The sequence below is a fragment of the Pteropus alecto genome, unplaced genomic scaffold, assembly GCF_000325575.1.
Source record: "Pteropus alecto unplaced genomic scaffold, ASM32557v1 scaffold196, whole genome shotgun sequence".
Classification (NCBI taxonomy): Eukaryota; Metazoa; Chordata; class Mammalia; order Chiroptera; family Pteropodidae; genus Pteropus; species Pteropus alecto.
The window spans coordinates 5,961,058-5,977,638 of NW_006439717.1; the positions used below are offsets into that span (position 1 = coordinate 5,961,058).

General features: G+C 31.6%; 1 protein-coding gene across 17 annotated transcripts in view; it reads right to left on the bottom strand.

Moving 5' to 3' along the window:
- PPHLN1 (periphilin 1) overlaps positions 1-16,581 on the bottom strand; it is a 106,139-nt gene that overhangs the window by 25,549 nt on the left and 64,009 nt on the right. For all 17 annotated transcript variants that reach the window (XM_006916887.3, XM_025050264.1, XM_006916888.3 and 14 more), the window contains 2 exons: positions 12,634-12,753; positions 9,959-10,099 (listed from right to left, as the gene is read on the bottom strand). In XM_006916887.3, coding sequence (XP_006916949.1) covers positions 9,959-10,099; positions 12,634-12,753 — 261 coding nt within the window. The remainder of the gene's footprint in view (positions 1-9,958; positions 10,100-12,633; positions 12,754-16,581) is intronic.

Consider the following 16,581-nt stretch of genomic DNA (forward strand, 5'->3'; position numbering starts at 1 on the left):
AGAACAAGGTAGAAATGACAGTATACGACTCAGAAACTGGATCAAAAGCGGTACCAAGGCACCACTCTTTTTCTCTCACTCCTGAGTCACCAGCTCTGAAGGAGGTCATGTCTTGAGCAGCCTTGTGGAGAGGCCCCAAGGCAAGAAACTGAAACTTGTTCCAACAGTCACATGAGTGATCCTGGAAGTGGATCTCCTAAATTGTTATGTCTTCAAAGAGTATAGCCCACGCTATCAGCTTGACTGCAACTTCTTAAGAGATCCTGAGTCAGAATCCCATCAGGCTTTGTTTGTTTATTTTATCTGAGAACTTGAAAAACCAATTCTAAAATTTCTACAGAAATTCGAAGTTCCAAGTACAAGAACACTTGAAAAAGAACAAATTAGCAAGACTTGCTCTGTTGGATATCAAGATAATATAAAGCTATAGTAATGAAGAGAGTGTAGTGTTGCAAGGATCAACAGACCAATGGAATAGAGTCCAGAAACACATATATGGACACCTAATTTATTATTTAGGTGTCAATGCTGAGCAGTGGGAACACATGGTCTTTCCAATAAATGGTTCAGGGTCACATGGGGAAAAAAATGAATCTTGATCTCCGCTATATTTAATATACACTACACATAAAATCATTTTCAGGTGGACTGTAACTCAATGTGAAAGACAAAACAAAAAAGCTTCCAGAAGATAATAAAAGAGAAAAATATTTAAATAGGAGACAAATAATAAAGAAAAAGACTGAAAAGTCTGAATAACATTAAAATTAAGAATTTTTATTTTCCTCAAAGATATTAAAAGAATAAAAAAGCAAGCCACAAAATAAGAAGAGTATCTGCAACACATATAACTAACAAAGGGCTTGTATCCAGAATATATTTAAAAAAACTTCTACAAATCAGTTTTTTTAAAAAGGACAACTCACTAGGAAAGTGAGCAAGAACCTCAAAAGGCACTTGACAAAAGAGATGTTAGCTATGTGCCAATAAACATATGAAAAAATCCTCAGCATCATCAGTAATCAGGGAAATGTAAATAAAAACCACATGAGCTATACATTACATATAAGAATTATCAATCTCATACACAATGTTAAACAAAGAAAGCTAGACAATATATACTGTATGATTCTATTTCTATAAAGTTCAAAAACGGACAAAACTATATGATGATGTTAGGATTCAATTAAGTGCTTACTTTAGGGAAAAGGGAGAGGGAATAATGGGATTCCTGGGGTGCTGGTAATATTCTATTTCTTTCCCTGAATGGTAGCTTCCACAAGTGTTTGCTTATACATCATTAAAGTGACTTTTTAAAAAAGTAGAGCATAATAGCAAACACGGAGGAGTTCAGCATAGTTGAACTTTAGCTTACCAGAAAATTAAATGATGCTGAACTACTCATTTGTCCCCAAATCCAGATAACTGAGGCGTTAGAAATTTTAAGATTCAGGTTTAAGGCAGGAAAAAAAAAAAAAAAAAAAACCCTACAAAAGATCTCCCAGCTAATTCAAGTAAACAAATATTCTAAACAGAAATGATAATATACTGCAGAGTCCAGTTTTCTGTAAATTTTTTAAAAAACAAAATAAAAAAGAATATGGGGAGAATCGCAACACAACCAGTAACAATATAACTGGCTCCCAACCAACCAGACCCTACACAATCAACTCATTTCTAATGTTTAAAGTTACCTTTAAGTAGAAACCTAAGTTGTTTTAGTGTTACTTTTAAAACATCTTCTAAAAATGAACTGAGAATATCAATTAACTTGCTGTAGTCAGCACATGAGTGGGTAAGAACAAACAAGCTTATCTCCTTGCACAATACCTGAATTAAACAACAGTTAAGACAGCAGATGTTATAGGAGAGATCATATGTTAAAAATGAAAGATGACAAATGAAGAAGAAAATACGAGAACAATTTATGTTTTAGGAAGGGGGAGAAAGAGCAGGATATTCTAAGGAAAAGGAAACAATCTTTTTATGGTACTTCCTATATCTAGAAAAATAGATAAGGATCAGTGAGATGAAAAACAAGCCAAATGGAAAATGTGAAAGCAAAATCACAAAGTCTCCCCAAATAAAACTTCATCAATTATGTTTATATTCCATTTTGAATAAATGAAGGGAAAAAAGAAAAAGGAAAAGAAAAAAAAACAGAAGTAAAAGGACAAGAGGTAAACAGCCCCAACCCTGACAGTGATGAGAAAATGGCCACTTAGAGTTAAATCTATGTAAGAAACTTGCCCAAAATATTCCTAAAAGGTAATCTGGAAGTTGTCAATATTCCAAAACTGCAAAGAAACAGGCAGAGTAATACTTAACACTACCACAAGCACTTCAACAGTGATTTTCAATATACAAAGGACTTTCAGATAAAATAATTTGTTAATTCTGAGGGACAATATGTAATTAATCCCATTTAACAAATGATGAAAATGGCTCTGAGAGGTTAAAATACTAAGTGGACATGCCCAGTGTTGACTATTTCACTTTCAAAAGTTCTTAAATATAAAGTACTCAGAGACTAAATAAAACTGTCAACTTACAAAAGAGAAACTGAATAGCAAAGAACAGTTAATTTGGAGCCATGAGAGAAAACCCCTATTTAATACTGGTAAACAGTGGACAAAGAGGAGAGGTGAGAGAATGAAACTCAAGCTTCAGATTATGCCCTTGGGAAACATTTGTGTTGGAACTGCTTTATAACTGGGTTTTTTAAGTGATGACATCCCCAGGGATAAGGTCCAAGATGGCCTCATCTCTCCTGGTATATGTAAATTTTTAAGTATGGTTCTTATTAGGCTTGGTATTTGTATTGTCAAATTTTATATTTTATGTAAAAATAGTATCTTAAAAGTGTCATCAATCTTCATATTTATAGGTTTACATCAGGTATAAAATAACTAACTTAACGTTTAAATTTAAAGGCTAAGATGCTTGAATTTGACACTTCAAATATGATACAAATTACTTTATGAGATAGTTTTCAGATGAAACACTCTTAAAATGAAAACTTTATACTTGTACTTCAGCAACACGTTTCTGTAGTAAGAGCACATGACCAGAATCTGACTGATAAATTATAACATTCAAAAACTCTGAGATTTGGCCAAAATACATGACATATTTTCAATATGTTTTGAGAATAAAGAAATTTTTCAGAGGTAAATCTTATGTGAGTATATTTTACCAAATCTATATATGTAAAGTCTGGATGAGGAGTTGGTAATAATGGATTGTTAAATATAGTAGACTTGATGTCTAGACAAGATAGTGGTGAGAGCTACACTTTTAAGAAGCTCGTTACTTGCTCTGACAAAAAGGAAAAACAAAGAATGTTTCTATTATGTAAGGCTAGTATGAAATGCTTACATCATGCATATACAACAATAGAGTTGCTACTACTTTGAAAATAATTTCATTTTAATCTATCGTGTGTGAAAAGCTGATTCTTTTCCATGTCTCTGACTCTAGTTAATATTTCGGGAAGATGGTGTGTTTGATTAATCTTCTAATCTTTTAATTTTAAAAGTAAAAAAAGAATATCCTATTGAGAGAGAAAGAACAAAAGTTAGTGAACCATCAAGTTATTTAGATGGTGACTGAAACTAGACACTGTAAGAAGACCACAGATAGAACACTGAATAAGTGTAACATCTTATTTACTGAAGAAACTATTTTCTGTGAAACTCATTAGGCTCAACGAACACTAATTAATTACTAACTGATCATAGCAATGGTATACTTGAGTTTTTAAATAAACATTTCTAACATGAAAAACCCTGTGCCCTTATGAAGAGGTTAAAAAACATCAAAACACCTAAAAATCTAGTTAAATCTGAAATTAGCTACACATCATAGTGTGTACAGAAGAAGCAGTACTTAGGTGCTAATTTTTAATATGATTTAGATTAAAAAGGGACCTAAGATTACTCAATCCAACTCTTATTTTCAAGAAAAAGTGAAAAAAAGCTCATAAGCAGCCCATATGGTCACAAAAATGGTAAACGTGTAAATTCAAATTAAAATAAAAATTATGTGTTAAGTAGATTGATCCAGACTTACGGTAAAACATTATTAACCTATAAGACTAATGACCTAGGCAGGCAAAAAAATGATTTATGAATTAACTTGATTTTTCTTAGCTAAGTAGAATAAGAAAAGGGGTTCCTAGATGGCTAAGATATAAAATGTCTTCAATATAATAAGGCTAGCATAGCCATAAGTGACTATGGCTAATACTAATGTCTTTACTAAAATAAATGTATATTCAGTATAAGTCTTTTTAAGTTAAAAACAAAAAAAACAAAAAAAAAAGAAAACAAAAATAATCTCCTTAATCAAGTGTCTCTTAATACTCTCTATTATGTTTTAGAACATCAGATCGGCACCTGCTCTGGACCTAATAGAATTCCTGTCTAGATTTAAATTATAAATTATCAGATAAATATATAATCAATCCTTCTTTCAATAGAGAGATTTACTTATAGGTAGAAATATCAGTGTTTTCATAAAACAGCATTATGTTAGAATAGTATTCTGAAATAGTCAAAGAGGCTTTAAAAATGAATTTGCCTTCATGGTACTTTTTTGGTTATTATCCACCAAATAAGAAGAGCCTTTTTCCCATACAAATGATAAGTTTCTATGATTTGAGGAATACCATGAATAATGCATTTAAAGGATATTTTCAGGCATATTCCTGCAATTCTGTTGATTTAGATTTAATTAATTTTATGTACTCACATAATTTTTAAAAATGGTTAACGATGATTGGTACAAGTGAGAAATTAAGATTCTCTGCAATCATATACTCTGGTTATTCTCAACTTGGCATGCCATTAGAACAACGCGAGATTAACAGACACCCTGTTGATCACTTTTCTAGCACAACACTTTGTAAGACATAAACACAGGCATTTATGACACCCACAGTATTAAACCACTCCTAAACTGCCCATTTTAAGTATAATACTTTACTTAAAAAATACACATATGAAAGTTTTTTTAAATGTGAAAAAAAAACGGAAGAACTGTATTTTAAAACATGGTTAACAAGGGATTATAAATATCTATTAATAGAGAACTAGTTATATATACTGATATAGAATGGTCCCTAAGATATATTGAATAGGTAACATGGTATGCCACCATTTGTATTTAAAGAAAAAGTATGGAGATGCAAAAACCAACGCTTATCTCTACTCATTCTCCAGATGTGTGGGTGTATGTGTGTGTGTGTGTATTATTCATGTATACACGAATACTATATATAAACTGTGCATATACACATACATATACATATCACATGAGCATATCTATATGCTGGGGAAATAAACTGGGCAGCTAAAAGTTATGGGTGAAAAGCAAATTTATTTTGTACTGCATAATCTCTTGTGCCTTTTAAATTTTATGCTTATGTTTGTTAACACATAAAATATGACCTTCAAGGGATGGGCTGCAGGATATTTAACATAAAGCAAATCAGAGCACCTACTTTTGAGACATGACTGTAACATTAGTTTCTAACTAAATCCTTATTACTGTCACTATAACCAACTCTTCAAATCTGAAAAGAAAGCCTTTCATAAAGATTTGCTTTGGGTGATAGTTACATAGTGTTTTAACTGTCAAATTAAACCAACTGAATATTTAAGATTTATGCATTTTATGGCATATCAATTTTACCTCAATTAAAAAACAAAATAACGTGGTAATAGTTTTCAACCATTTAGCACAGCAGAAACTACATTAGAACTCAAGAAAAAAGTCACCTCCTTCCAACTCCTTGATATTCCAAATATGGTTCACAGACTAATAGAATCAGCATCTTCTGAGAAAATGTTAGAAATTCCAATCTCAAGCCCTATCCCAGATCTAATGAGTCAGAATTTGTATTTTAACAAATCACCAAGTGATGTATTTGTATATTAAAGTGTGAGAATCTCTGATAACCTACTTATCGGAATATTTATGGTAGAAATCCAAGAAGCTCCTCTACTTTTGAAAGCACTGTGGCTTGAGGGTTAAGAGAGGTAAGGTTCTTTCTTCAAGACAAGTTTGCATAGCAAAAGATCCTAATGTACTCTAGTGGCTCACCAACTATCCTTAGTAGTTGTTTCATTAGGTAACTATTTCTCTGCTACTTGCCGTCTCTTCAGGAGGATTTTAGCCACCCTGACACTTAGTCATATGATCTACTAGGCTGAACATGCATATGCAAATTATATGTGTGTATGTTTACACACACACACACACACACACACATACGTATAGTATATATAACATATATCCAGCCCAAATCTATTCAGATTATCTGATTCCATCTGAAGTTAAAGGAAGATAGAAAATCTAATCTAGATCTTGCCAGTGGGGAGTTACAGAGAGACTTTTAATATTAGGTGCCAAGACCCCAAGAAAACAGATAATCTTACTGACAGGCTCTACCTAAGCACAGTTTTATCAAAATATGAGAGACTTTACAAATTTTAAATAGGAGAAAGTTACAAAGAGTTAAGGTAAATATTGCTTTATCCCTAGAAGTGCAACAGATGGAAGAAGGCTGTGTAATAACAGAGGATTTCAATTTGTGTGGTTCACGCAAAGTAACAATTTGTTAAAAGACAAGATTCCTTATTGGTAAAATAGTAAGTAGTGGGAAGCACTTTCAAATCAAACAGTTCAGTAACAGTACATAAGGACTTGTGGGATATCAGAGTCAAGGGACTAATGCCAAACACCTGAATCAGAATATGAATCACCCATAATCTTGTTGGGTCAAATCTCTCTAGGAATTACTATATTAACAAAAGAAATTCTGAAATTTAACTCTCTTTAGGCTCAGAAGCCAGAAAGCATGGGAAAATATTCCAATCATTGAATGTAAAAGCCCAAACTGAGTAAGAGTGGGTCATCTGGGAAAATGAAGGGAACAAAAGATAAAGCATAGAATCCAAAGGATAAGGAAGCTAAATGTGCTGTGGCAAAAGAATGGATCATATTCACTAAAGGATATTCAAGTAAAAGAAGGGTAATTTGGATGATCTCTAGCAACACAATATTCAGAGATGCAACTTGATATCTCTGGCTCAAGGATTTTAGACCAGTGGTTCTCTGCCATATCTGATCATAACCTTGGGAGCTTTTTCAAAAGGCAACTACATCATCAACCTTACCAAATTTGTATATGCCCAGGATTGAGATGACACTAATATGGCATAAGACATGAATCTGATCACTCATTGAGATGATTCTGATACAATCTACCTCCATATGCATGCCCTTAAACATCAAATAGCCAAATTTGTAGGCATTTTGAATTAAACCAAATTTGGCCTGGAAATTTAGTTTACTTTATATTGTAATTCTGCCTCAAGTTAATGACTTTCTTGGTATTCAAAGGCTGAAAGACTAGACTTATAAACCTTCAAATTATTATATGTGGTTATCTTTATAAGCTATCTGAACATACAATACTTGACATAACATAGAAAATAGCTCGATATCTATATTTTTACATTATTTTAAGCTTGATTTGTTGCGTTCATCCATACAGGGTTTTGGGGGGTTACTATTCTCTTTGTAAAGTATTTCAAGCGTATGAAAAAAAATGTAAAGAATAATTACTAGACAGCTATGTAACTCCCATCTAGCATTCTCAAGTCTTTGTAATGTTCTTATCCATCAGGCATTAATCCCTAAAAAATAAAATATGCAAAAGTTGGAAATGAAAAAATAAAGAAACTACTGTTTCATTTTCAAAATCACTATAACTTTTAGGCACAAGTTTATAAAAGAATTATAATTTTAATTTGCTAGCTTTCTGACTTTTGGGGGGCTTTTGGTCTGATTTTCTTGCCAGTATATAAAAACCAAAGTACCCTAGCAAAAACACAGTAGTTATAGTCCAATATTTAGTATCGTTAAGTTTTCTATTTTATAATACTTCTAGTAACTGTTTTTACTTCTCTAGTAATATTAGAATATGGTAATGTCCTTTTAGAATTATTTTTCTTTTTTTAGGTCATTTGTCTTTGCTGTAATAATTCCAATATACTTTATCAGATTTTTTTTCAAGTATTTGAACAATGGGCAGGAAAAAGATATAGTCATACTTACAGATCAAATATATATGGATATCTATAAAGTACTATAAAAACTGGTTTCATATTACACAACCTTATGTGTATAATGCTAAGATAGCCTCTACATTTGACTAATAACTCGCCTTTTCAAGATCAAATAGATCAACTATGAATAATAACAAGAGGAGATAATACAGAAAATAAACCACAAGCCAAAATAAGACACTCTCCACTATTAGTCAAGTTTTTCTAGCAGTTATAGTCTTAAGAGAACCTCTCCTTTAAAGAACTACAATTTAGGTGAAAAAGAAAAATAACATTAAATCATTCATTCAACAAACACCTACTAAATACCCAGGCACTCTGTCACGTGGTCAGGTGAAGACACCGTATCTTATTTCAAGTGATTCAGAGACTATTTCAAAGGTCACTTCTAGGTTTATGACTCCATTCATCATCCATATAACAGATATTTCTTGTAAGCCTACTACATGCCAATCACTGTTCTAGGTGATGGAGATAAAGCAGTAAACAAAACAAAGTCCTTGCTCTCATAAAGCTTCCACTATGGTGAGGGGAGATAAGCAAACAAATAAAAATATGTCAAGTGGCAAGAAAAGCTACAAAGAAAAATAAATTAGAGTAAAACAAAACAAAGGGAGTGATTTTATATAAGGTAATAATATTCACATTCATGTTGAAGATATATCTAGTGGGCAAATCTTTTATTTATACTCTCATTTAACTGATATCTTGAAAGGTACCAATCCACCTTGACATCAACAAATTAAAATATTCCCAGTCTTCGTTTTCTTTCTATTCTTCTAAGGAGATGGTACTGCTGACCACCTCCATTTTGAATCCCTATTGGCTTACATGACAAATTTCCTATCCACGTTCTTAACCTTAGCCATTGGTGTGTTATCAATATAAGCTGCACAATCGCATCTAGGATTTAATTAAGATCTTCTCCTATCCATTCAAAGGAAATAGATTTTCATTGATGTGGAACTGAACGGCAATAGGAAAGATTTAATTTTGTTCTTAATTTTCAATAGTTTTTAGAATGACATTTATTCAAGGCATTGGAGGAAACCATCAAAACAAGCCTTTGTACAACAGGTTACATTTTATAAAGCCCTTTTACAGTTTATCTATTTAATCCTCATAAAATGATAATACCCTATGATGCAGGTAATATTTCCATACTGAAACACTTTAGATTTGGCTATGCATAATGACCACAGTGACAAGTATTAGAAAAAAAATGATTTCTACTTTTTAAATCTTAGGTAAGACAAAGCCTCTCAGCTTACTTATTCCATTCCAAAATTATATTTCACATTACAATAAGATACAGCTAAAAGGTTTTGTCCTATAACTATTCCTTAAGCAATATATTTAATCTAATAAAAAGATCCTAACTTTTCAGTAAGAATAAAATCAGATTTAAATACCTATCTTTTATTTTTTAAATATTTAAAAAATGCTTAGAAACATAATGAAAAACAAGAAATTTCTGTAAGCCCAATATTCAAAAAAATTGCTAACATTTTGGTATATTTAATATTTCTTTCAGCATTTCCTATTAGATTTAGTAGTTTTTAAATTGCTTCATACTAACTAGAATATTAATATTCTCTAAAAAAGAAGTTTGCTTTTTATTTAAAAAATAAACAGGGGTGGGGGACCACCTGATCAAAATTACTGTAAAATCAAATAATTTTTATAATTTCTAAATTGTGATTTCAGTCATAAGTGAAAAAAAAAGACAAAATGAAATATATTTATTAAATAAATATTTACTATACCAAGTGTAAAATGATAAGAACAAAAGACTATGTACCTTAAGACAATTGGATTCTCACCTGTTCAATCTCTTTGGTTTTTGATGCTATTGCTTTAGAGCGACTGTTTAGCTGACTGTCTTCAAATAAATCTATGCCATCTGTTGCATTTGACTCAGGTTCTTCTGGCTGGTCAATAAACAATGGTCCCGTGGGTCCTGCCTTTAAAAAGTAATTGAAAAATAAATATTTAGTGAATTTAAATAAACTATGAGAAACCCAGTACTGTATTATAGCCTTAAAACACTAATCCTAAAATAGCACTATGAAAGAAATCTCATAGTTAAACGTTTGATAAATTATGCAAACTCTATTATTCATCCTTTCACAGACCACAGATGAGCATATTAATATTATAATCTCTGCAGAGTACTGAATTATTAAAATCAATCTACTTCTTTTCAATCTAGCATTTCCCAAATATACTGGCTAACAGAATCTTTTTTTCTTCCTCAGACCATTAGGACCCCTTCAGAATTACTATTTTATCAAATACTCTGGGAATTCTCTATTAGTGTCCAAAGGTAAAAGTACAAAACTGAACACAGGAATGAACTATAAATTCCTGAATATTTAAGTACATAACTGAATGTATCTTTAATTTCATGGGACTCTACTTATAAAATACCCGGTCTCCCAACCAAACTGCTTACAACTATACTGATGGCAGCAAGAGAAGATAAACTGGAAATCTAAATATTTAATCTCTCTCTACTCATAAAAATGAATCTATACGGTGTTTCTACAGTACATAGACCATTTTTTAAATAGCCAGTATAAAACAAAAATATTGTCACAACTAAATTTAAACACACACATAGATAACTAAAACGAGTAATTATTTAACAATTGCCTGAGAGCAAATGTTAACTACCTGGGCAAAATGTTAATAAGATAGTGGAATTAAGCTTTTAAATAAAAAACAGAGCTTCATAAAAATTTTCCAGCTGCTTTATTTCCAGTATGAAAAAGTATCAATCTACCTTGAAAAACATCTTAGACAATGCTACAAAAATTAATGCTGCTGCTCAACAATAATAATGTACACAAAGTAACAAACTACTCATCTTGATCTTATTCTCACTTGCTTTTGGTTCAAAAGATCATATCTGACCTATGACCCCACTTACAGATTTTCAGTGTTATTTACTTCCCCTTATTCAAAACCTAGCCAATTCTGTTCATATTTTAGAGAAAAAAATAAAGAGGTTAAAAAAAAGTCTTTCTAGACCTTATGTCATAGACTATTCAGTCAAGATCCAGTCAACTAATAATAAAAATATATAAATATATTTAAACACTGGGAAAAGCATACAGTAAAATTTTTTAAAATTAAGATATATAAAAAAATAATGGGGGGAGGGGAGGATGTATTTTATTAAAACCTTGCTAATTGAAGATAAAGTTATCTAACAAGAATGTAGTGTTTTGAAAGATTTTTAACTTAAACTACTCTGAGAAAAATGATCTGTTCTCCAAAACAGCAATTTTGAAGCATATATATCTATTATAATATAAAAACTATTATTCTAAATTATTTTTTAAAATAAGCAAAATGACTCTATTAAATGTATTACTGTCTTGTTCATGCTTTTAAATAGTGCTGTAAAGGTACTAAAAAGAAACGGCTTGATGTTTTTGATACATTTACTCAAGAATACGCACAAATGTCTATTATTACAGCTACAATAACAAGGAAACCTTGATCTATTTAAGAATAATTGTTATCAAAATAACATAGCACTTTTAAAAAGAAAGTCTCTATTTGTGTGAGTACGGATAAGGTCTGTACTGATTTGTACTGATTTCTATGAACAGTGTGCATTAGCTATTCTGAAAAGGATCTTTTCATAGTTTATGAAGATTATGTAGACATATAATTTCTATTATCAAATCTCAATGCTTGATCCCTTTCATCAAAGGACATGCCATGAAAGGCATCCAAAAATATATTGAAAAGCCATAAATCTCCACCAAAGATACATAATCTGTCATGGCACAAAGATTTTTACATTCTCTGCCTATCATGTCAAAATAATTCCTCAAGCACCAAATCCTGAATCTAAAAGCTTAATTTTGTCCATGAAATGTCTGTATTTCTCTATTAGAAATGTTACCAGTTATATAGAAATTTTTCTGTCCATTTTCAAATATTTTAATACAATCATTTCATAAATATTATTCTATGAACCCAAAACTGATCTCATCTTTTGGTAGTCAAGACTCATCAAAGGTCATAGGTAGCCCAAACAATACATAATTTCATTTCTTGGGATATTTGAGATAATTGCATAGACTAGAACATGCAATATAAATAAAGCCTAAGATCCAAGGTCTAATTACATTTTTGTTCTGAGTTAACTGGTTTGTGAATAGTGGCTTCGCATGATTTCTACAGATACGTTCTAGAGACAGCAAGGCCCATAAAAGTAGCATATAAATAATGCATTTTCCTTTTATTCCGTATTTACAATAGTCTTAAACTAAACTACTGGAGACTTTGAGATGTAGTATAATTACTGAATTCAGATCATTCATATTCACACTACTACTGTTATGTGATAAATTTTAATAATCCATGAGGATATTTCCCCCATGTTTTAAAATACTAGAACAAATCAAGTATTTTCTGCCCATATTTTAAAATCTAGACAAATACCTCAGATGTGAAACATAAAGGAGAAATTAGGCCTTACCTCATACTCAGAAATTTCAGGTAAGTTACTTTCATCGGCCTTCTCTAGCTTTTCAGCAGCCCACTTGCTTGCAGCCTCAGCAAGTTCCTTATCAGTTAGCCTACTGGGTTTGTCTAACATCTAATAAAAACAAAAGGACAGTTCTATCACAATTCTCAAAGGTTTTTAAACTTCAAATACATCAAGAAGTAAATCCCACTTATACTTAAAAATCATATGTCCTCAAATTTATATGGAGAAAAAGTATATTCTTTCTTTGCTTTTTCAAAAACATTTGACAGAATTTCTTAAAGTAGCAATTCCTTTGGGACGTATAGACTAGATCTCTTAATTCATTTATATGAAACTTCGGAAATTCATCTAAGTAACAAAAGACATTAACAATTAACTAATACACTAATAGTATTTAGAACATAAGACATACTGATTCCAACTTTCTGTCTTTAATTATATTCAGTGAAATAAATTATGCCAAAATCTCAAGATAAAACTCTTAATTAATGCAACAGAAAGTTCGGATATGCATTTTTATAATTTGTAATAATTTATATAAATCCTACTCTACTCTTTACACAAAATTAACAGACTTAAATTTTATTTTTTGATACCACTACTTCCCTTTTCAATCACATACAATACTAAACAAGGAATGGGATATGGAGTTACAGACAGACCTGGTTTTGAACGGCAGTTTCATCACTTGCTATGTTAATGATTTTATACATATAATTTATGATACTGTGAGTCTTGGTTTCCTCATTTAGGAAACAGTGATTAATAATAGTCACCGTTTTACAAAGTAGTTGTGAAACTCAAGAAAGATAACAGACCTGAAAGCATTCAGCACGATGCTCTGTACTCTAGTTTTTCTTTCTTTTCTATATTCATTGCTATAAATCTGTGATATTTGAATCTGTTATATTTGAAGAACTGAAACATATTTGAAGATGAATCGGTTCATAGGGACAATATAAAAATGAAGAAAATAAAATAATTTTTTCTGGATCACATTATTCCCTCAATATTGTTTACAGACTTGTGTTTAGAATAAGAAGTAAAAATTATATGGCAAAAATTAAAAATTCTTTCCTTAGACCCTTATGGTAACTCTGATTCCATTCTATTTCATTAGCATACATTTTCATCAATTACGCCCTTCACCCCTAATTGTATCCTTGCCTCTTCTCTAAAGTCACATCACTGATTCCAAATATGTCTTCTCTGGATGACAGTGCCAGTAATTCCTATGTTACAGTACACTACCATTTATAAAGTATACTTCCATTTTATATGCAAACCAAAAAAAATAGTATTTTAATTAAATGGAATTCCATGGAGGTAACTGGGTAGACTTTATTATTCCAACTTATAAACCAAGAAACTGAATGTCAAAAAATAGTGATTTCCCACAGTTACTGGTAAATGCTGACTTGGAACTTAAAGCTGGTCTTCTACAACAAAAAGCCCACTGACCTCTTTCCATAGCTTATTCAATTCATCAAACTACTGACTTGTCATCTATAATGTTTACTGGAAGATAATAACAATGCGTCTACATAGAGTGATTGCAAAGCCACTGAAGAAGCCTAAAGATCTAACTCCAAAGCCCTACCCATACATAAGGTTACAAAGGTATAAGTAATACCTTTATTATTACATAGTAATATAGTTTAAAAGTTTTTTTAAAGGAGAAGACAAAGAACTATCCAAGAAAAAAAAATTATACCCCATATCTATTTTGAAGAGACAGTTATAGAGCAAAAACAAAACTCTAGTAAAAAAAGGAAGCAAAATCTTCTACAACTCAATCCTCTATTCATCTGTTATTAAATCTGAATACCCGAAAAACTCTCATTGGAAACAAACTTCTAACAGTAGAAAATAAACTCTGAAAAAAGGCCTTTGACCTCCTACATGAGGGCAGCCATAATGTTTAAAAGAAAAAGTCCTCCACTGAATCAGGAAATCTAGGTAATAAAGCTCTCCACATCTACCATGTAACCTTGGGCAAAGGGCACAGGAGGCTGCACTTTCCAAATACATAAAATGATTATAGAACTAAAATTCTGATTCTATCTTAAAACAAAAATGCAAAAATCTACATAAACTATTAGGCAAAAATATCTAAAATCCATTATGGTTGTTTCCCACTAAATATATTTTAATATGTGCTACAAAATTTTATGTTGTAACTTATATTTACATTGCATTATAATTTGGGGAAGTGAATATTCTATATATAATTCAAATATTTACACTAGGCGGGTACTCTTCATTTTTACCTGACAAGAAAAAAAAAGTCTCTCAGAACTCATACAACTCAATAACAACAACAAAAAAAACAAACGATTCAATCAAAAAAAATGGGTGGACTTAAACAGACATTTCTCTCTAGAGGACATATAAATACCCAATAAATATATGAAAAGATGCTCGACATCATTAGCTATTAGGGAAATGCAAATCAAAACCACAATAAGATACCATCTCAAACCTGTTAGAATAGCTGTAATCAACAGGACAAGTAATAACAGATGCTGGAGAGGATGTGCACAAAAAGGAACCCTCATACACTGCTGGTGGGACTGCAAATTGGTACAGCCACTATGGAAAACAGTTTGGAGGTCCCTCAAAAAACTAAGAACTGATCTACCATATGATCCAGCAATCCCTCTACTCGGTATTTACCCCAAAGACTTGGAAACGCATATCTGAAAAGATATGTGCACACCGATGCTCATAGCAGCATTATTCCCAGTGGCCAAGACATGGAAGCAACTGAAGTATCCTACGACAGATGATTGGCTAAAGAAGCTGTGGTATATATATACAATGGAATATTACTCAGTCATAAGAAGAGATGAATGAAATACTGCCATTTGTGACAACGTGGATGGACCTCGAGATAATCATGCTAAGCGAAATAAGCCAGACAGAAAAAGTTGAAAATCACATGGTATCACTTATATGTGGGATATAAACATAAAAGCAACAAATGAACAGGACAAACAGAGACTCATGGACATGGACTATAGACTAGTGGTTCAGAGAGGATGGGGGTGAGGGAGATGAGGGGAGGTAGATGGGGAAAAGGAAGTCAAATATGTGGTGACAGAAAGAAATCTAACTATGGGAGGTGAACACACAGTATAAATACACACACACACACATACATACATACACACATAAGCCTTACTGTTAAAAAAAAAAATCTCTCAGATGGGTAAAGCACCCTTGATATGGTAAGACAGAAATAGAAAATCCAATCAATCTTTCCTATTCAAAATCCTGCATTCTAGAATCCTCAGACTACTAGGAAAGCTCTAAAGAAACAAGTTTTCACAAAAACATCTTTTTTTTTTCTTTGAGACAGAGAAGAGCAGGCTGCCCTCTGAACACCAGCAGACTGTCAAGCGGTGTCTACCATTGCTGAAAAGCCAAACATGCCAAAGACTGAAAACCAAAAAGAAACAAAGAAAAACGAGAATAGACCTAACAATTACAGAAAGAGAAAGAGAGTGAGGTCGGTAGAGAATCTCTAACTGTAGAGAACAGATAGAAACAACACCACCTCAAAATTCTTAACTTTTGAGGATTAGAACCATGAACCATTGTTTCAATACATTTTGGGATGCTAGTAAGGTAAGAATGAAAAAAATGATGTAGTGAGAAGTAGTGTAGTGAAGAGCTAAAGTTCTTAAGAAAATCATTTAACTTTTCTATAAAATAGAGATGTATAACTATTTTTTTAAAATTGCAAGATAATTATAGCCATAGCATTAGTGAACACCTGCATCACCTCACATAATTACCATTTCTTTTTCGTGGTGAGAACATTTATGATCTCTGAGCAACTCTCAAGTATATTATACATTACTATTAACTATAATCACTACGTTGTACATTAGATTTCCAGAACTTACTCATCTTATACCTGGGAGTTAATAT